Raw genomic sequence first — 23,155 nt, 5'->3', positions numbered from 1 at the left:
AAAACAATACTGAGAAATGTCATGTGCCTAATTATATTATCAACCAAATTTGCTTATGGCACATTTTGCTCGTAATTGGGACACGAGGATAACAGTTTATTTTATATAAAACAAACATGCAGAGCTACACCAGCTGTCAGTGGACAGTGATCGGGTTTGGATCTCTGACAAATTTTATTTTTTCTGTTCCGTGTGACTTGTGAAATTACTCATGGTGAAACAGTGAACTTACGACAGGCACCGATGAATTTGCAGTCTTTCAGACCTGTTTTTCAGATACTGGACAGTATTAACTGTGCAATGGACGGTCCCAAGTCTGGCTGTGAAAGAAGGGTTGGGCATGGGGCTAGCAACCACATCCCGTAAAAACCCAGAGCTATAGCAACACCAAAAGAAGCTCCCAACACCTCAGTCCTGGGAGAGGAAGAATCTTTGACACCAAGATGGCTACACGTGGGGACAACTTGAAAGACTGGCCCAGGACAGAAGTCACTGGTGAGCCGCTATCAGCAGTATATGCCCCAGTAGGGGCAATGGCCTTAAGCAAGCGAACAAGCTAGGCAATATTAAATGATATAATGCAGAACTAAATCCACTGAATCTCTCTACATTTTACCACTGAAAACATTAGTGCTTTTGTTTTCTTTGTTTCAGCAATTATACTTTTACAAGGGGTGATTGATAAGTTTGTGGCCTAAGAAGGAGTCAATTTTAGAAAATCTAGCACATTTATTTTTCAACACTTAGTCCAGCGGTCGTGGAGCATACAGATCTTGGATCTCCAGAAAATGTCCACAGCAGGGGTGATTGATAAGTTCGTGGCCTAAGGTAGAAGGAGATGAGTTATACAGCTCTTGTTACTAGCACATGCAGGTCAACTCTGAGTGATAATGAAGAAAATTTAAAGTTAATAACTCATCTCCTTCTACCTTAGGCCACGAACTTATCAATCACCCCTGCTGTGGACACTTTCTGGAAGTCCAAGATCCGTATGCTCCACGACCGCTGGACTAAGTGTGTAAATGTAGGAGGGGACTATGTTGAAAAATAAATGTGCTAGGTTTTCTAAAATTGACTCCTTCTCCCTTAGGCCACAAACTTATCAATCACCCCTCGTGTGTTGCATATCAATACCTGGTTACAGGCTCCACAATGTCAGAACGTTAGAATGCCGTCTGTTTTTTAAATCAGCTACACTCTTGTTGAATTAATAAATTCCATGAAATATACTCACTCTTTTTCCATTATAATGTACATTACAGCTTGTGCGGAAACAAAACAGTTGGGATCTACTTGTCCATCTTCTCCACATATCTTAGCTGTTAACATAAAAGCACAGTTTACCTTCACAATGATGAGCTGCAACTAGAATTGCATATTTTCAACCACAGTATCAAAACAGCAATCTTTTAAGAAAAAATAACCGTAACATGGGTAAAAATGAAAGTAAAACATGAGTGCAGTTTCAGTCACTCGTACCAGCTTCTGGGCTTCGACTATTTGTTGCAGAGGATCCGTGCAAACCCAGCATAAACAATTTTAGATGAATTATCTGTAAAATAAAGTCTGGATGCTTAATCTCCAAAAATATGATTAATTCTTTCTTTGACAGAAAGTCAGTCATGCAAGTCAATTAACAAGCAGAGCAGTTCAAAATTCAAATGAAAGTAGAATGAACTATTTTAGCATTGCAACAAAACTTTGCAGTAACAGGAAGTTAGAAGATAAAAGTTCAAAAAAAAACTTAAGTTCTGTATTTGTGGCGAAGGTTGAAGAAGAAAGGAAGTTTCACACGGAGAAAAGAGAGGCAGGATGTAAAGATAAAGTAATTATAAAGAATACTGAATCAGAAACCATATTTAAAATGGATATTTCACAAGCAGAGCAGTAATTCGATTTGAACATTCAAGAGTAAAGGAGGCAAATAGAACTATCACAAGTCAGGCTATTTTCCAATTATGTACAGTTTATGCCGTCTAGGTTAACAGAGAAAAAAATATCAGTACTGCTAATTCTCTGCTTGATAGCTTGTTTATTAGGTAAAAATTATGTTCTGGAACCACAATTGCTAGCTGCCAACTTGTATAAATATAAAACTTCCCAAAAAAAAAGCCCAAAAAGACAAAGGGCTTAGGAAGCAAAAACAAACGGCTGCACAAGTCATATTTAGTCCTATGAATACTTGCATCTGTTGACATTTGCTTTGATAAATGATTGCATCTTTAAGATGACTCATAAGGTTGATAGAATTGGAATGGAAACTGGAGAGTTTCATTTTTTAATTAAAAACTACTGTATTTTGGTGCAATTGAGTTGTGGAAAGCATTAGTATTAAATTAGATGTCATTGAGCATCTGCACATACTTTGACTTGAGATGCCAAATCTAATTTCTTTTCCAGTTTCAACTGAAATGATGTTCTTGCTTCAGCATTGATCAGAGTTGGATCCAGGCACTTAGATTACTCTTTCTTTTCTAAGTCCCACTGTTCTAATTTGTATCAGATTCATATGCAAAGGAAAATTCCCTAATGTCAACACAACTGTTGAGGCAAAATCAGAAATAGAGTACAAATATAAAAAGACAATTTACCAGATCTTAAGAATGCAAACAAAATTGAAGTGTTTTAATGGATTCAATTTCAATAATTGCAAGCCAATAGAACTCTGAATCTACTTCCTCTTACAGCTACATCATGAAGTTTAGTAGATCAAGATATCACAAATGAGCAACCATAATGCCGTGCTTAGAGTGACATATACACAACTGCATCCATGAGTCTTCTACTTGTAGTTATTGATGTCAGATAGGCACTGTCAGTAGTTAACTGAGCAGCAGGTGTTTCCTACAACATAGTCAAAATAAGGAGGTAGAGAGTTGTTAGACCTGTGGGAACAGAATCACTACAAATTGCACTGGATACTGGTAGAGGACAGAAATCTTAAAAGGTGTACATTTGTGGGAAGTTACATAATGAAAGAAGATGCTGATCATGAGCAAAGAATGTGAAAAATGAGGGAAGAGGGCCCAGAAAATGTCACTGGCAGACAAGACTAAGAAAAATACAAAGGTACTTCATAAATATATTAAGAGAAAGAAGGTAACCAAGGAAGGCGTAGGGCCCAATAGGAACTTAAAGGGGCAATCACATGTAGAGTGAGAGGACTTGGGTAATGGATACCATGAAGACTTTCCATCTGTATTCACCAAGGTGAAAAACATTGCAGAATTCAGGGAGAGGAATGAAGTATTCCAGAGCACATTAATGTATCCTAGAATGAAAGGAGAATGCTGGGGCACTGAATGAGTTTTTAAACCTTTGCTGACTATGGGTGAGGTACAAGATGAATGGTGGATAGCAAATGTGGTATTTTTGTAGTATTGCACCTGTACTCCTTCCAAAAGAAAGGCAGGAGAAAGCCTGGCAGTTATAACCCTGAGAGTCTAATGTCGATGCTGGGGAATTCAGAAGGAAAAAAAATCTGTGAGACACTATTAATCAATACTTTGAAAAATAATTGATCAAAGATGGTGAGCATAGTTTTGTTAAGGAGAGGCCCTTTTCCAAGAGCCAACATATTTGCATTGATGAAGGAAGTGCAGTTGATGAGATTTACATGGACTTTGACAGAGTCTCACATGTAAGGCTGGTTCAAAACATTCAAGCCCATGGGATCCAAGGCCAGCTGGTAAACTTTTTTTTGGATCCAAAATTAGCTTGTGAAGTGAGAGGACGAAAGCTTGGTGAACCATCGCTTTGGAGACCAAAGCTGTACCAAAGGGATCAGTGCAGGTACCTTTACTATCTGTTATATACATTGATGTTTTGGATACGAATGCAAAAGATAAGATTGTAAGTTTACATGCAATAGAGAAAATAGTGGCACTGTTGACTGCAAAGAGTCAGTTACAGTCCAGGTTACAGAACAATTTTGGTCAGTGGTCATTTAAATGAAAAAATCGCAAATGGACCTTAGTTGGAGAAATGGTAGAGGGACCTTAATCATATCAAGTTTGAGGAGATGCTTTTGGGAGATCTAGTAAGGAGAGAGCATATATCCTGAATGGTAGAGTCTCGGGAGTACTGAGGAGCAGAAGCACTGTGCTGCACAAGACCAGATTCCTTACTGTGGCAACACAGGAAGATAGGTGGTAAGGGCATACAGGAAATTGGGTAGTATGGATGTGGTGGGCTGAAGGGCCTGCTCTCTGTTATACAATTCTGTGGTTTAATATCACTTGCCTTTTACCCTGACACCTCCCACTCCTTTATCCACTTTAATCTGTTGACTTTTTGATCACATTCTTTTTAAGTATTTATTTTCCCACTAAGCACTTAATGGTTTTCCATCACATTATAAAGATCTGCTAAAAACCTAACTCATTGACCATGTCCATGAGGTACCCAACCTCTCAATACATAAACACGAAGTACACTGCAGATGCTGGGGTCAAAGCATCATGTACAACAAGTTGGAGGAACTTAGCAGGTCAGGCAGCATCCATGGAAACAAGCAGTCAAAGTTTCGGCCCGAAACGTTGACTGCTTGTTTCCACGGATGCTGCCTGCCTGCTGAGTTCCTCCAGCTTGTTGTACGTGTTGCTCTCAAAACATGATTGTCAATAATAAAAATACATGAATTTTAATGATGGAACAGTTAGCTACTCTGGGAAAGGCAACTCGATAAATACACTGTCCAGGAAGGCTCCAAGAATTGATAAGCACAAAACTCAAAACCTATGCTATTCTGACTTTGTAATCACCATAAAACTACTGAAGTTATTAGGTTGAATGAAATGACAAAGTAGCAAAGAAAAATTAGATTTAGTATAATGACAAGAAACCAGAGGAAAGAAAAATCTTGATTTTGTTACTCTCCAGCTTGCTTTGCTTATTAATAAAAGGACTATTCAATATACAGTATTTTGCAAAGTGAGGCAAAACACAGTCATTCCATTTTAATAACAACTCAGCTGATTACTTACCAACTATGTCATTTCTCATTGATTCTACAATTGGAATTGGTCTGGAAGCATCTGGTGAAATATATTTAGTAAATATTTTAACTGCATCACGTTCTATACCTGAAAAGAAGAAAAATAACAATTTAAACCAATAAAAATAAAACCCTTGGGTATATCAATATAATTTACCCCCAAAGTGATTACATTTTCATATATAAATAGAACACAGAAATGATCTATTGACCAGCACTACAGAAGACTAAAGGTTAGAAATAAACACCATTGGTATTACTGATCTCCTCTTAAGTACAACCTGCTCAGCATTGCTGAGCAATCCCAGTGGGAACGGCAACTCACTGTACCAGATGAAATAGAGGTTGCTGCCATAATAAGCTACTGCACATTATGCCAGGACAAATAATTTGAAGCAATCAGAGTAAATCAATGAAACCTTACTGCTGGGACTGTGGAGTGACTGTTGCGATGCATTTAGAGAACCTCTGATTTAGCTCTTCTTGGGGGGGGGGGGGGAAAAATCAAGATTTACTAAATATTTTATACGTATTGCTGTGTGTGTAAGAATGAGCATGTTTCTGGATTCAGTTAAGATTTCAATTCAAATCATCTTTCTGGATTCTGCAGATATCACTAAACTAGGGATGAAAGGAAAACTCTCCATTAAAAAGGGAATTAGAAGCCCAATCACAGAAATTTAAGAGAGATTAGGGCAGCATGGTGGCATAGTGGTTAGCATAATTTATTACAGTGCCAGCGTCCCTGCTTCAGTTCCACTGGTGTTTGCTCATCCTCCCCACGACTGTTTGGGTTTCCTCCCATATTCTAAAGATGTACCAGTTACCAGGTGAATTGGTCACATGGGTGTAATTGTGCAGCGCAGGCTCCTTGGGCCAGAGGGGCCAATTACCTTGCTGTACCTCTAAATAAAATAAATCACAAATATTTAAACCACATAAGAGATGAAACATAAAATTTCAGGTTTTAACCATTACCCATGCTCCTTGCTCCAATTGTAGAAAGTGTCTCTTACTGATCCCATTTTTGTATTTGCTTAGTTTGGGGATTTGCTTCTGAAAACTGAGTGGGAAGAACACACGAGGAATTCAGTGGGTCAGGTGGCATCTATGGAAGGGAAGTGGAGAGTTGACGTTTCAGGTTGAGACTCTTTTATCTGATCTGGAAAGAAATAGGGAAGAATCCTGCATATACAAAGGTGACAATGTCTAGTAATTTGCCATCCAATGGTTCAGAAATCCCAATGATTCAGCAGCTGGCTCACCACATGTGGTTTCCTTGTGCTCCTTTACACACACTGGGAATCCATTTCCCATATTTCATACAACTGTATGACATAAGTTCTTTGATTCCATCATGGCTGATTTATTATCCCTCTCAATGCCATTCTCCTACCTTCTCCTTGTAAGCTTTGATGTCCTAAGTAAGAACCTATCAACCTCTACTTTAATTATACTCTTTAAATGAACCAGGGTTCCATTTCCTTTGCTTCCTTCAAAGCAGGAGTTCCCAATTTTTTTAAGCTACGGACCAATACTATTAATCAAGGGGTCTGTGGATGCCAGGTTGAGAAAGCCCTGCTTTAAAGCATACCAGGGTCACTGGAAAATGATGTAACCATGTTACATCTAAAAATAATGAATTAAAAGTGTGCTGGAGCATTCCTAGTAGTAATATTCAAAAGTCCTGAAAATCAGCTAGATTGCTACTATTGTGTCAAATTAAAGAATTGTGTCAGTAACACAGCATAATCTATTTCTTATGATCAGTTATTCTGTTTTCAATGGTATTAGTTTAGGAAATAATACTTCGCAATTACTGCAAAGGTTACTTAAGGTTTTAACTGAGGGAGGAACATTGACCAGGAGGAACATTGACCAGGATAACCAAGGTAACTTGCTGTTGCTTCTAGATTCATAGAAACTTTGCATACAATTGCACACTGAGCTATGTTCTAATGCCTCATCATAAAAGAGATTGCGATTGCAGTATTCCCCCTGTAATGTGGTGAATTATCTGTCTAAAATCAGATTGTTCTGCAACTCCTGATATCGAAGCTGAAGTTCCACTTCCTTAATCCAATTATGAATTATACCAGGTTGTTCTCATAACAAATTACCTGCTTTATGAGTCATCAGGATAATTTGAGATTAACCACGTCTTTACACACGCATACACACAGTTACAGACATACAATCACTACTTGCCATTTGCAAGCTGAATTCTTCACTAGGTAGATGGAACTTTCTGAACTACAAACTTAAGTTTTTAGTGTTCCGCAAAAAAAGGGAGGCCAATTTCAACAATTTCCAATTACACATTTTGCTTTACAATGAAGAAATTATCTGCAGAATGATGTATGCTACCATGACTTTAAAAATTATTAGGTCTAAATGGAAATTTAAGACTGAATTCCCATCCTTGTTTCGCTCCAAGAAAGGACTTGCAAATTACACACATCTTTTCCACTTCCAACCAAACTCAGACTAGGAACGGCAGAGTATTTTGCTTAGCTCCACTGCTCACAGATCAAATCAAATATTTGGAAAGTGGGTATTTTGTTTTAGTCTTTCCAGATTCACTTCACTCACTACAATTTTGAACTGATTCTACAACATACAAACTCATTTTCAAGGATTCTGCAACTCATGTTCACAACATTACTTATTTTTTTTAAATTTATACAATTTAGTTTCTTTTGTACATTGGCTGATTGCCAATCTTTGTTTATGTAGTTTTTCACAAATTCTAAATTACTTCTTTATTCTTTTAAAATGCCAGATCAGAGGCAAGAGTCGATTTTGCTCACTCTCTGCAATTTTCACTCCTCTCTCCAGGGAGCCTGAGCCTTTTGCTGTTCGATTTAAGTGATGGCCGAGACAGACGGAAAAGACAGGGTGTCGGTTGGGATAAGTGCCAATTTCACTCGTCCTCCGCGATGGTCATCTCCATGGCACTGAGGTTATGAAGAGTGGCCCAGCTGCCGTGTTCAGTGCCAGCTAATATGATGAACTGATAAGCGAGGCTTTGGGCCTACTCTGGGCTGCTCCGGGGTTCAGATGCAAGGACTCAATTTTGTTTCAGAGTGCAGTTGTTCACTTCAATTGTTTGCATGATTTGTATTTTTTTTCCCTTTCTCTTGCATATTGAGTGTTGGTCTTTTATTCTTTTTTTCTTTAATTGGGTTCTTTCAGATTTCTTGCTTTGTGGCTGTCTGTGAGTGAACAAATCCTAAGGTTGTATAATTTATACATTCTTTGATAATAAATGTACTTGAATCTTGAAATGCCTTCAAGAAAATGAATCTGAAGGTATATGGTAACATATACATACTCTGATAATAAACTGACCTATGATTTCAGAAGCTTATTACCAACGTCAATGTGAATTGTAGCTTCAAGAAGGATATAGCATGGAAGAGAAAATGGAAGTAATGATTTTTGAAGGGAAGTGATACAAGCACACTTACTTTTCATCAGCCTGTCTGAAAGCCCTTTGAGCTCTGTTGAATGTGGATGGACCATGGATGTAGATTTGATCGATTCCTCACTTGCATCCTCTGTCTGAATGGTTATTGTTTGTGATGTCCCAACATGTGACAGATTCAGATCACTGCCACCCTGGTTAAATGAGTGACCCGGAGATGCCTTAGTTCTATCTACACAGTCCAAACTTGCGGGATTAGCGATACAGAGTTTCTCACTTTGTGAAACCAGATCACCCTTTGCCTCCAGGTCAGATGAGGTGCTGGAGTCGAGCAATACTGGCCCATCAACATTAGGATGCCTGCTTGAAGGAGAGGGAGGTTCTGCTAAAGAACTATGTTTTACTATGTTCAGACTGTGGGCTCTAATGCGAGACCAGCTTGTAGAACGGAAACTTTCTGCTTCCAACCAGAATTTAAGTATATGTCCAACTCCTTGCATCTCCATATACTGGATGATATATGGAAGGGCAACGCTGTCCTGCAAGACTTGCTCAAGGGTCTTTGAAAGTCTGGAGTTAGTCTCTTCGGTTCTGTAGTTCAGAGAAGAGTGACCTATTTGAAATAAACAGATCAAAAGGATGGACATTTTATTCAGGACAATAATTAAATTACACCAAAAGATTTGTGTCATAACCAGAGCATCTTGTAGGAAACGAAAATCTATTCCAAACATATTATTGTGGGCCTCCATTTGAATGCTGATGAACTCATTTGTTGACAATTTTTCAGATAACATGCTTTTTTATAATTTTCAGACAATTTCTTTTATTGTTGGACATAATACAAAAATTACAATGATCCAGAATGGAATAAACCTATTTAAGCAACAAATCTTATCCTTTTTCCCCACCTCAAAAATGCAGCATGGTCTAATTATTCTGTTATGCACTGGCAGCAGTTCTATGCATGGAATGACAGAATATGTTGAACTCTTGCCATCTGTCACTCTGCTGATAACTAAGTTAAGCCTTTGGGAGAACTGCCAAAATGATGGCAACACATTTGGTGAATTCATGTTTCATCCTTGATACATTTTTATTGTGGGTCCAGACAGCAACAATCATCTAGTAATTCTTCAACGTCTGACCTTCTGAACAACACACTGCATCCTGCAATGTTGACACCTGTCTACATGCACCTCCCACTGGAAAAAGAACATATCTTGTACATCAGTTGTACAAACACCTGGTTGCACAGAAGCATAAAGTGCGCATTTAGGAATTCAGAGAATGCAGCACTGCTTAATGGGGAAGATGAAGGATAACTCTGAATGTATTGTTGCATTGCCTGGGCACACGAGTCAGTATTTCAACCTGATCTGCTGAATACTTCAACATTTTTTGCTTCATTTTCAAACTTCTTTGGCTCATCATTAAATGCCTTCTAAACAATAATGCATAACTTGAAATATAATGAATCTTTAAAGCTAGCCAAATACACATAACAGGAACTTCCAAAACATGAATTACCAAAGTCAATAATGGAAAAATGTAAGTATTTCAACTTAATATTAGAATACAGATTAATCTAATATGCCCTTCCACCACTACCTGGAATTATTTCCACAGATCTGAAAACACTGAATTCATCATATTCTGCTGCCTCCTCTATACAATAAATATTTCTAGAAATTAGGGAAGAGAATATTAAGTATTATGCTGCTTTCAGAAGTATATTAAAAGCAGAATTAGGTTTAATATCACTGGAATATCTCATGAAATTTATTTTGTGGTAGTACATTGCAAAACATGGTAATAAACACTATAAATTATAATACACATATATTAAAAATAATTAAGTAGAGCAAATAGAAAGGGGGAATAATTACTGAGGAAATGCCTGGTCATCAAGAAGTTCATACTGAATTCTGTTCCCAGTTGTTTCACAGGATCAGTTTAGTACTGCTTTGTACTGGGTGTGTATTCTGAACATCAGTAATGTAACACAACCATACGATTCTTGAATAAGCAAAGCATGGCGAAACATGGAATAAATGCAGGCAATTAGAATTAGAATACACAAACATGATGGTCTGCGCTGATATGGTGGGCTGAAAGAAACACATACGAAATGCTGGAGGAACTCAGCAGGCCGAGCAGCATCTGTGGAAAAGAGCACAGTCAATGTTTTAGGCCAAGACCCTTCAGTAGGGCCGATATACAAGAGGCCACACCGGAAGCACTGGATACAAGAGATGACCCCACACCTCTGGAGAAAGCTTATCAACTGATGTCTATTACAAACCCACTGACTCTCACAGCTACCTGGACTATACCTCTTTCCATGAGTTATTTGTAAAAATGCCACCCTTCTCTCAATTCCTCTGTCTCCTCCACATCTGCACTCAGGATTAGGCTTTACATTCCAAAACAAAGGCAATGTCCTCCTTCTTCAAAGAAAGGGACCTCCCTTCCTCCACCATCAACCGCATCTCTTACATTTCGCGCATGTCTGCTCTCGCCCCATCCTCCTGCCACCCCAGCAGGGATAGGGTTTCTCATCCTCACCTAACATCCCACCGGCCTCCACACCCAGCACATAATTCTCCATAACTTCCACCATCTCCAACAGGATCCCACCACCAAGAACATCTTTCCCTTCCCCCCCACTTTCTGCTTTCCACAAGGATCACCCCCTACGCAACTCCCTTGTCCTCCCCATTAATCTCCCTCCAGCACTTATCTTTGCAAGTGGAAAATGTGCTACACCTCCTCCCTCACTACTACTCAGGGCCCCCAAACAGTCCTGCTAGGTGAGGTGACACTTTACCTATGAGTCTGATGGGGTCATCTATTGTACCCAGTGCTCCTGGTGTGGCCTCTTGTATATTGGTGAGACCCAACATAGATTGACAGACCGCTTTGCCAAGCGCCTATGTTCCATCTGCCAGAAAAAGAGGGATCACCCAGTGCCCATCTATTTTAACTCCATTTCCCATTCCGACATGTCCATCCATCACCTCCTCTGTCAAGATGAGGCCACAGTCAAGCTGGAGAAGCAACACCTTATATTCCATCTGGGTAGCCTCCAACTTGATGACATGAACATTGATTTCTCAAACTTCTGGTACTGTCCCCCCCCCCCATGCCCCATTCCCATTTCCCTCTCTCACCTTATTTCCTTGCCTGCCCATTGTCTCCCTCTGGTGCTCCTCCCCCTTTTCTTTCTTCCACGGTCTTCTGTCACCTCCTATTAGATTCCCCCTTCTCCAGCCCTGTATCTCCTTCACCAATCAACTTCCCAACCCTTTACTGCACCCCTCCACCCTCTCCTGGTCTCACCTATCACCTTGTGTTTCTCTCTCCCCTCCCTCTACCCTTTTACTCTGACTCCTCATCTTTTTTCTCCAATCCTGCTGAAGGGTCTCATTCAAAACGTCAACTGTACTTTTTCCATAGACGCTGCCTGGCCTGCTGAGTTCTTCCAGCATTTTATATGTGTTACTTGAATTTCCAGCATCTACAGATGATCTCTTGTTTGAGGTGGGCCAAAAGGCCTGCCCTTACACTGAACAACTAGCTAAGCGCTTGTAGTGTGTAACTATAAGAGATTGAAGCAGCTAAGGGATAAAGAGGAATGATTCTTGGATCCCCTTCTATTTCTAGTCCATATTAAGTGGATTGGATATCAAAACTACAACATGATAAATGAGAAACAGATGTCAAAATAGAGTTTGAAAATTAGTTACACAATTGTGGCTTTGCCCACAAGTCATCCAAACTAACAGACTATGCATCAACTCTATTTTTTTTCTGGTCCCCAAATTAAATCAAAATGTCCCAAGGTACTCAAAAGAATGGGTAAAAGGTCTTTAGAAAAGTGAGACTGCTTTCAAATAATTGGCATTAATGTGAAATATTACACAAAGTAACTTTTCAATGAACTCTATGTCTAAAAGGAAACTTAGGGTAGAAGCTAAGCATAAAAGAAATTGGTACAAATTATTTCAAAACAATATTATTTAAAATTGAGTGTTCTGATGATCTTTCAAGTTTAGAACCCAGTCAGAAAGATATGTGGGAGGGGGTAGAAGATGCTTTGATTATGGCTTGTCATAAGAAGACTTAATCTGTCATATACACTCAGTGGCCACTTTATTAGATATACCTGTACACTTGCTCATTAATGCAGTATCTAATTTGAAAGCAACTCAATGCATAAAAGCATGCAGACAAAGTCAAGAGATTCAGTTGTTGTTCAGACCAAACATCTGATTGGGTAAGAAATTAGATACACGTGACTTTGACTTTGGAATGATTGTTGGTGCCAGGCAGGAGTGGTTTGAGTATGCCAGAAACTGCTGACCTCCTGGGATTTTCACGCACAACAATATCTAAAGTTAACAGAATGATGAGAGAAACAAAAAGCATCCAGTGAGCAGCAGTTCTGTGGGTTTAAATGTCTTGTTAATGTGAGAGGTCAGAGGGGAATGGCAAGACTGGTTCAAGCTGAAAGGAAGATGACAGTAACTCAAAAAGCCACACATTACAACAGTGCTGTGCAGAAGAGCATCTCTGAATGCACAACGTGTCAAACCTTTAAGTGGAAGGACTTCAGCAGCAGAATACTATCCGGGTCCAACTCCTGTACCTAATAAAGTAGCCACTGAGTTTATATGAAATTGCACAGAACATTAACTGGAGAGGGCTTGCAATAGATGCCTCCTCAATTTTGACAAAACCTTTGAGCACATTTAAGAGTAAATGTAAGGTGCAGTTTATAACAATTATATTGGGATAGTTTTACAAGTACCTTAATTATAGATGCAAATCTATGAACACTAAAAGGAAGATAAGAGCTGCTCCCAAAGGCATTTGGAATGTGTTGCAAAGGCTGAACAAACACAAAAGCAAAGTACTTGGAGATCTCTTGATATTTTGAACAATTGACATGTTGTTAAATTATCCCAAAAGCTGAACTGTTGTGATTATTTGCAATTGTAAAATCCTATGGACAATAATGGCACTACAACTTCAGAAAGTTGTATTACGTTCAGCAAAGGATATCCGTGGAATAAACTCATTGACTTAAAGTAAATCATCAACCTTACCCAAGTCTCCAAAATGAGCGGCTTCCATATGAATTGGTTGTTGCTTGAGAACTGCGGTTCTGCCACGTGCAAATGAGTCCATGTTGGCAGAGATGACATTGATTGCCACATTGCTTGGCCCTGCAGCTTCCAAAAGTGCATGGTTTCTGCTTGGCGATGGGGTCGCTACTGAAACGGGAGCTGGGAATGCAACGGAAACAAAACATTTCAGGAATGAAATACAGTCAGTAACTTTGCAAAGTTATTGTGATGTAATTAACATCCATTTTAAAACATAACAATAGAGGGAATATGGGACTTTGTTGCCACCTTCCCAATGGTTTAAATTCCAAGTCTTTCAAATGTATAGATTTTTGAAGAAAAGACAAAGGTTTGTTCCAAAATCAGTCAAAGATCCTATATGGACTGAATTTGTAAAGTCTAAGCCCTTAGATGGATGCTCCTCATGCACTCTCATTTCGTACTTGTGACCCTTTAGCACCATAAGCCTTTAATTTTGGAAAAAATAAACGTACACTGCACTTCTAGCAGGAAGAAGCTTTTATTGCAACAGGACAGTTAGCAATTCTTATAACTCAACAAGTTTCGTTACATATTATATATAAATTTTTAGTTCAGTTACTTCTAGTCTAATTTAACGGCCTAAAATCATTAATATGGTTTGTGTATTCGGGATTCATAACATAACAGCTACGTATTGGCTATTTAGCGATGGTACCTGTAGTTCAGCTGAGTATAATACAAGCTGAAGTGAACATAAACGTTTACTAATCCTATTTTGCAAGTTCTGCAATAATTTTAAACAGACAACATCTGGGCAGCATTACTGATTATAGAACTGCGCACAGCACCAAGTTTTCCAAAACTCCCCCAAATACACTGCAGTCATATAGGAAAAGATAAGAGGGAAAAAAAAGAATCAATCATAGCTTTAATTTCCAGTGAACACGTTATCTTGTATTCAACCTACTTTGCTCTTACAAAATAAAAATTAATTAAATTTTTCACTGCACAGCAAAATATTATACTGTAAATTGGGTAGACTGAAAAATCCTTCTCAATTATGATTGGATGAATGATGATCAAGTTATAGTCATTGCAAAGCCAGAAATTATATGATTTGACATTACATTATAAAAGGGAAGTAAAATAATATGAACTAGAACATCATTTATTAATACAAGTCAAACAACTCAGCTCAAGCTCTACCATTAGCATTCAGGAACAGGCTCTAGGCCAATGTACTAGTACGCTTCACTATTAGAACAAAGGATCAGAGTATTTGCCATACACAAAAACTTCCTTGTATTCTAAAGTTAATGAAAGTGAAGTTGTAATAGCAACTTTACATTCACCACTACCTTTCGTAACCATTAACCCACTTGCTAATCAAATATCTATCTTGCCTTAAAAATAATGAAGAAACTGCTTCCACTATTCTTTGAGAAACAGATTGCAACTTCATAATCTTAAATGGTCAACACTTCTTTTCTGTGACCCCTTTGTTCTGCATTCTTTTGTAAATGAAAACATTCTAGTCACGTGCATCTTAAGACAATCAAGATCTTGTATTTTAACAGATGACCTTTCACTGTTCTGAACTCAGACATTTCTTTACAAGGCACTCTGTCCATTCCAGGTAATCAACCTCCTTTAAGCTGCTTTCATTGCTTGAAAACATTTTCCTTGAAATGAGACAAATACCCAGCTCAGCACACCAGATGTAGTCACACCAATGCTCTGTGTTACTAAATCAAAACCTCCTTACATTCATATTCAAATCCTCCTCAATAAATTGTAGCATTCTGTTAGCTTTCCTATTTATTTGTTGTACTAATAACATGTAGTGGACACCCAAATCCTTCTACATCGCAACACTGCAATCCCACACCATTTAGTTAGCATGTTCCAGTTGGAGCAACCAACAATCTGCTGGAAGAACTCTTAAGTTGAACAGTGACCATGGGAGGAAAGGTACCATCAATATTTCAGGTCAAAATCCTGCATTAGTCCCAAAACATCAACAATTCCCTTCCTCCCACAGCTTCTGCTTGACCTGCTGAGCTCCTCCAGCAGGTTGTTTGTTGTTCTGGATTCCAACATCTGCAGCCTCCTGTGTCTTCCATGCCCCCATTTTCCTGTCCAAATAAATAATTTCATATTTTTGTACATAATACAACATCAACATTATGGACCATGCCTATGACATGGGGGATCATGGTCTTTGACTGTGATTGTTTTGGGCAAATTTTTCTACAGAATTGGCTTGCCATTGCCTTCTGGGCAGTGGCTTTACAAGACAGGTGACCCTAGCCATTATCAGCACTCTTCAGAGATTGTCTGCCTGGCGTCAGTATTCACATAACCAGGGTCAACCATCCACCTCTTGCTCTCACAGCTTCATGTGACCCTGATCGGGGAGCTAAGCAGGTGCTACACTTTGCCCAAGGGTGACCTGCAGGCTAGCAGAGGCAAGGAGTGCCTTACAGTAGAAACATATCTCCACTCCTCCACCCAATACAACATACATAACACATTTGCCAGATCTTTGCCTACTTACTTAACCTATTGGAATTATAGCCCACGTTCTTCTTAAATAATTTTCCTACCTGGTTTTGTATTAAAAATGTTAGCAACTACAGTTTTGTTGTCATTTAAATCGTAAAACCCAGAGGCCCAATGTCACATTACTTGTTATATCCTGCTAACCAGTTAAGACCCAGTTAAGCCAACTACATCCTATTAGTCAGCCAAACATTTGGTCATATCAGATTATTACCCACAACATAAATCTGTTACAGTAATTTTGATATGGTTGCTTGTCAAATGCCTTCTGGAAATTTAACCTCAGAATATCAATTGGTTTCCCTTCATCCACTGCACCTAACATTTCTTCAAAGAAGTCCAAATGGGCAAACATGATTTCCCTTTCTTTCAAATCATTATGTTGATTTGATTGACTGTTTCCTCTGTATGAAAGGTGCTCTGCTGTATCCTTCTTAATAATATTTTAACCCAATGAAACATTAAGCTAATTAGCTTCAGGTATCCTATTATTTTTGTTTCCGTCCCTCTTTGAAAAATGCATTTGTTATCTCAAAATTTAATGGAACTGGCCCCAAATGTAGGAAATATCATAAAATGCATCAACCTTCTCACTAACCACCTGTTTTAAAGCTCGAGAACAAAGTTCATTGGGAACCGGAGCCTGGTTAGCCTGTAACTGCAATAATGTGCTCAGTATCTTTACAATTCAAAATTAAACATTTTCTGGGATATCACTTGTAAGCAGTGTAGTGAAGATGGTTAATATTAATATTAGCAGCATTCTTGCTGAAATGCTGGGGATACAAGAGACTGAAGAAGTTCTAATCTGGAGCAACAATCTGCTGGAGAAACTCAGTAGGCAAAATTAAGGAATTATATGAGATAAGGAATTGTTCTATTTCAGGATTGATGCCGGGAATGTCAACAATTCCTGCAGCCATGCACCCCCCAACAAGATGGTGCTCAACCCACTGTGCTCCTCCAGCAGTTTGTTTGAAGTCCTACTTCTTAAAATATTTTGCATTTTTAAAAACTTAGCTAATTAACCTTGCAAGAACTCTTTGCTTCACACCCCAGTTACAACTTTTAATTTCCCACATCCTAAAGATGTGCCAGTTGCCAGCTGATAGAGTGAATTACTCCTAAAAGCAGCAAGCACAGAATCACAGTGGAGCTAATTTTTGTTTGAGACAGAATAAGGATCAATGGGCAAAATGGCTGCCTCCTCTGTTGTAGAAATATAACAATGAAGTAGAACAAGACAAAAACAAAAACTTTTTTAGTGATCGATTCCATTCAAATGGACAGAGCTGGACTGAATAAGCTAGCCATGGCCGAGGTAAAGTTAGAAATACCTTACATCAAGAAGCTCAGGTCAGTTAATTAGAAAATGCCCCTGAAGCAACACTGAGCTCAAAGGCAGAGCAGGGCTCAAATGCACCAACATCTCAATAACACCATGATCATAGTTCATGGGTCAAATGGTGCCATCTTAAACTAGACAAATTTTTAGTCCTCTTCTCAATCCCACCTCCAAGGAAATCAGTGGCACTAAGATAATGTGCACATTGGGAATAGGGTGCACAGCAAATTCATGTACAAGGAAGATCCTGCAACACTGAACGTAGGAATAGAAATAGTTCACTGCACATTCAGGAAAGCACAAGGATCTGATTATATTTAAATAATCTAGACAAAGTACAAAAAGCAAAATTTTTTTTAAATATTCACATAATATAATCTATTTATACATATTACCTATGTAATGCTTCAAGGAAATCTTCAAAAGGTGGCAGCCATCATTAAGACCCCCCCCCCCCCAATCACCTAGGACGCGCTCTCTTCTTATTACTAACTTCAGAGAGAGAAGGTACATGAGTCTGAAGAAAACACTTCATGTTTTAGGAACAGCTTCTTCCCCTCTAACATCACATTCCTGAAAGGGCAATGAATCAACCCACGAACACTACCTCACTATTTTTGCTCTCCTTTTGCACAAATTATTTAATGTTACTTTTAATACAACTGATTCTGGTTAATTGGGACTCATCAAGACCATTCAACTTTGGCCTAACTAAGCAGCTGCTCCAATGAGCCAAAGTTTCATTGAAATAGGTATAAAAAGATTTAAAAAGACAAACTACAAAGAGTAACAATTTATGTATTTAAATTAAATACAGAACAAATTAGAACACTAATATGGTACTGTAGTAGTTTCAATATTACTACAGTACTATAAAAATGTTTTAATTTCTAACAGTTATTGATGGAGGAATTTATCCAGTGTACATTGCCAGGTCCTTTTGATTGACTGCAAATAAACAAAATTAGTGCAGACACCTAGAGCAGATAATGGACTCCCTTCATACAATGCTTTTGACGATAGCATCCTTCAAATCTTCATTTTCATTGTAACATTCAAGGGGACTGTCAATACCTTCAAATTCTTTGTAGTTCCTAACTTGAAGTATTGAAATTGTTTCATTTTCACCCCTGGCCATTTCTGGCATCTCCAAGCCTGAATGCTTGAAATCACAATGAGCAAAACTATTCCAAATTATCTTACTGCTTATTGAGTTTGCAACTGAGGCTATTTAAAAACTGTTGGCTCTAAGCACAGTGTAGAGTTTAATGGCCACATAAGTGTACGTGACTGATGCTAGTTACAAACTGTTCGGAGAGTCTCCTGTCCTAATTAAGCAACATGGTGTCCCAAATAAACAAAGGAAATCCCAGCTATTTTCTTGATTAGTTTTTGTTGTTCAAGAATTGTCCCAAATAAGTGGCTAATCTGATTAACCAATGGCCCAATTAACTGGAATCCACTACATATATTTCTTATTGTAATTTATAGTATTTTTTACGTATTGCATTTTACAGCTGCCACCAAACAACAAATTTCATGACATACAGTACTTCAGTGATACTCAACCCGATTCTGATTTGGACCCCAAATTCAATTAATAGCCCAGTTAGAGTGCTGTTTCAGTTTAATTTAAGGCAGTTGCAAGGTTTGATTACAAATGCCTGCAATTTAAACAGGTGCTGTAATTGTTCAATTAAAGTGACCAGATGATATTTCATCATGTTCACAGTAACAAGTTTCTTCAGCTTTAAACAGGAAATATTGCCAACACCAGTGTAATTGATGAGTGTAAATTTACCATGCAGCAGCTAAGTTTGTCACACCATCAACCCTTGCTGAAAGGATGCAGAAATCCAATGGTGAATTTCCATGCAACAAAATGAGAGTTTCTAAAATGTAACAGCAAGAACATTCCAAAAGCATTTGGAAGAGCATCATTTCACTACACTGGACATAGGACATAATTGAAAATAGACAATGATAAAGTCATTCTTCAAATCACAAGTTATCAAAATAACTGCTGCAACACGACACCATAATGGTATAATTTGAATGGATGAAAAGGTCAAACACAGCAAGATATGACATTCTGAATTGGCAGGCATTCCAGAACTGAGCCTTACATCCTTCCAGGTTTCCTAAAGGCACTTAATCACCATACATTTGACTTGAAGCTATTACTTAACAACACAATTAACCCTGTCAACACAAGTTTAAATCCACCTGAAGTGAAACATTAATTCAAAAGCTTGGACAGTTCAAACTGCAGCATTTTATTTCCACGTAAACTAATTATAGTTGTCAAGCATCACTTTATTGAATCAAATAATGGACTGAATGATAATCACAAGAGATTCTGCAGATGCTGGAAATCCAGAACAACACACACAAAATACTGGAGGAACTCAGCAGATCAGGCAGCTTCTTAAACTGTCAACATTTTGGGCCGAGGTCCTTCAGCAGTTCCCAAGTTTGTTCAGCATTCTGTGTGTGCGCGCGCTATGATGGATTGAATAAAATAAAATTATTAAAAGAGAATACTTTTGTAAATACTTCACTACAGCAATATATCCCATTGCAACTTGGAGGCTATCAAATACTTCCCAAAAGTAGCAAGATCCCACAAACAACCTGTGCAAATAATCTGGTTTAGGTCTGGCTCAGGAATAACTATCAAATAGAAGGCTGAGGCACACCCATTTTCTTCAAATTATTCTATGGGATATTTTTCTTTCCTAGGTAGCCAGGAAAATGCTTTAAATTCACAAGCAAGAGACATCACCATCAATAATATAGTATTCAACTGGTTCTGAAAAGGATTGCCAGAAAACAAAAAATCATGTGCCCAAGTCTCAAGGGACTTAAGCCAAGACATTGACTCAGAAACTACAGTGTTATCATAAACCAAAGCTGACAGTTATATAAGAAGTGGTAATAAACATTTATGGAAAATTAAATCAGCTTCAGGCAAAGCAAAACATATTTACATTATCAACATTACAATACTTGTGAGAAATGTTGAAAATATTCTTCTGATGCTGATTTGTAATTTTGGTATTGTGTTGAAATGTACACTGATCCATCCTTTTCAATCGACCTGCATCATTATTAACATCACTTGCATTTTATTACATGAAGCTCATACTGACATGACGTAGTTTAACTTTTACGTTAATACAAATAATGCTAAGTCACCTGAAATGCACTTCAAGAGGCTGGAGCCAGCTCTACAAAAATGTCTTTATATTTTTAGCTTCACTACAATTAATACTAGGCCAACATGAAGCAGCATAGCTTCCTCCACATATTCAATTTAAAATTTGAAATTTGTTTTATGTAAGGGTGGGAGGTAAGAAGCAGAAGGAGCATGTCTCCATCTCCCAGTCAAAAATAACAAGGAGTAAGCCACTCAGCCCTTCAAGCCTGCCCTGACATTCACTATTATGGCTGATCCATAGTGGTCTCAATACCTCTTCTGTGCCATTTCCCAATAATCCTCAATTCCTCGAATCATTGGCTGGGAGCCTCAATGTTCTGATAGGCTTAAGTTCCAGCACCAGCAATTGTAATGCACTTAACTTTGAGTATCCCTGTTTCATGCACATCCTATAGTCAACAAAATCCAAAGAATATCATATTTATCCATTGTGGTAGCACTCTTACCTAAGAAAGTAACACATTCTGGTACCACTGAACTGAGTACAAATACGTAGCTTGAAACTCAGGAGAACAACATTGTCTCAATGCCATCATTAAAACAAAAGGGCCTAGTTTCCTTCCTCAAAAGGGATGTAAAGGATCTCAAAAGGTATCCATCAATTAATATCACCATAATGAATTATCTTATCAACATCACTGCTGTGGTGAACTACATATACCCGTCTGGACACCCCCCCCGGCTGACTGCTCCTGTGGCTCCTCCCACGGACCCCGGTATAAAGGCGATTGGAGACACAGCCCCGGCCTCAGTCTCCAGGATGTAGTGTGGTGGTCAATTGCTGCTTGTTCTTTCTTCCAGCCAATAAAAGCCTATATCTCGTCTCACGTCTCCGAGAGTTATTGATGGTGCATCAATTTTATTGGCTGGAAGAAAGAACAAGCAGCAAGTGACCACCACACTACATCCTGGAGACTGAGGCCGGGGCTGTGTCTCCAATCGCCTTTATACCGGGGTCTGTGGGAGGAGCCACAGGAGCAGTCAGCGGGGGGGCGTGTCCAGACAGGTATATGTAGTTCACCACATTCACCCCGCCTTTGTTTTAAAAGAGAGTCCCCATGGGGCGAAGTTTCTTACAAGTATATTTACAGGTTAGGTCTATCAGGTGGTCGAATCTGTCGCTGCGATCTACGTAGCACCGGCTGTGATTGCACAGGTGCCGGTGGTGATTGCACTGGAGATGGAGGTTGTGCTGGTTCCGGCCTGACTGGAGGTGTCAGCCCACTCGGCGTCAGTGATCCCTCATGCGTGTGCGAGGCGCCTGGTATATGCGTGTGCGAGACGCCCGGTATGGGAGTGTCATGAGGAGTCTTTGTAGGGCTTAGTGTGCGCGGTGTCACCTCGGGTACAGGGTTCATAGTTACCGTGGAGTGTTCGGGGTAGTGGTCTGCTTGGAAAAATCGTTGGAGGTTGGTGTTGTGATCCGGCCAGTCGTGACCACAGATGGTGATGTTATCCAGATAGGGAAATGTGGCCTTCAGTTGACACTGGTCCACCATCCGGTCCATTTCCCTCTGGAAGACAGAGACACCATTTGTGACACCGAAGGGGATGCGCAGGAAGTGATAGAGCCTGCTGCCCGCCTCGAAGGCGGTGTAGGGGCGGTCCTCTGGGCGGATGGGGAGCTGGTGATAAGCGGATTTCAGATCTATGGTCGAGTACACCTTGTACTGAGCTATCTGGTTGCCCATATCCACGATGCGGGGAAGGGGGTACACGTCAAGCTGCGTGAACCTATTGATGGTCTGGCTATAATCCACGACCATCCTATTTTTCTGCCCAGTCTGAACAACGACCACCTGGGCCCTCCAAGGACTTGTGCTTGGCTCAATGATCCCCTCCCTGAGCAGCCGCTGCACCTCCGACTGAATGAAGGCCCTGTCCCCCACGCTGTACCTCCTGCTTTTAGTTGCCACAGGTTTACAGTCGGGGGTCAGGTTGGCGAACAGCGGTGGGGGAGGGATCTTGAGGGTGGAGAGGCTGCAAGTGGTGTCAGTAGCGCAGCTGTCGGCATGGTGCTGGGTGGGATGTGTGGGTCGGTGTGTGTGTGTGGTCAGTAGCGGGGTATATGACGAAGTCCCGCAAAACTGAGAATTCCTGACAGTGAGTGGTGGGGGGGAGGGCCCCGTCATATGCCATAGTCACACTTTCAAGGTGGCTCTGGAAGTCCAGCCCCAATAGCACAGGCGTGCACAGTTGAGGCATGACCAGTAGCGCAAAGTCCCCATATTCTGTGCCCTGCACCACCAATGTCGCTACACAACCCCCCCGGATGTCTGTGGAATGCGACCCAGAAGCCATGGTGACCCTCTGGCTTACTGGCTGTGTCACGAGTCCGCAGCGTTGCACCATGTCCGGGTTAATAAAACTCTCAGTGCTGCCCGTGTCAAACAGGCAGCTAGTCCTGTGCCCCTCCACCAGGATGTCCATCATTGACCTTGCAAGCTGGTGTGGGGCGCTTTGGTCGAGGGTTATGGAGGCCAGAGTTGAA

General features: G+C 39.6%; 1 protein-coding gene across 4 annotated transcripts in view; it reads right to left on the bottom strand.

The window, feature by feature from the left end:
- Nucleotides 1-23,155, bottom strand: part of akap10 (A kinase (PRKA) anchor protein 10) — a 92,918-nt gene that overhangs the window by 27,252 nt on the left and 42,511 nt on the right. For all 4 annotated transcript variants that reach the window (XM_073053302.1, XM_073053300.1, XM_073053298.1 and 1 more), the window contains 4 exons: nt 13,535-13,714; nt 8,467-9,036; nt 4,986-5,084; nt 1,235-1,319 (listed from right to left, as the gene is read on the bottom strand). In XM_073053302.1, the coding sequence (XP_072909403.1) occupies nt 1,235-1,319; nt 4,986-5,084; nt 8,467-9,036; nt 13,535-13,616 (836 nt within the window). In that variant the 5' untranslated portion in view covers nt 13,617-13,714. The remainder of the gene's footprint in view (nt 1-1,234; nt 1,320-4,985; nt 5,085-8,466; nt 9,037-13,534; nt 13,715-23,155) is intronic.

The sequence above is a fragment of the Hemitrygon akajei genome, chromosome 8 (genome assembly GCF_048418815.1).
Source record: "Hemitrygon akajei chromosome 8, sHemAka1.3, whole genome shotgun sequence".
Classification (NCBI taxonomy): domain Eukaryota; kingdom Metazoa; phylum Chordata; class Chondrichthyes; order Myliobatiformes; family Dasyatidae; genus Hemitrygon; species Hemitrygon akajei.
Note: the sequence above shows the minus strand (reverse complement) of the source record. Positions and strands in the feature narration are given on the sequence as shown.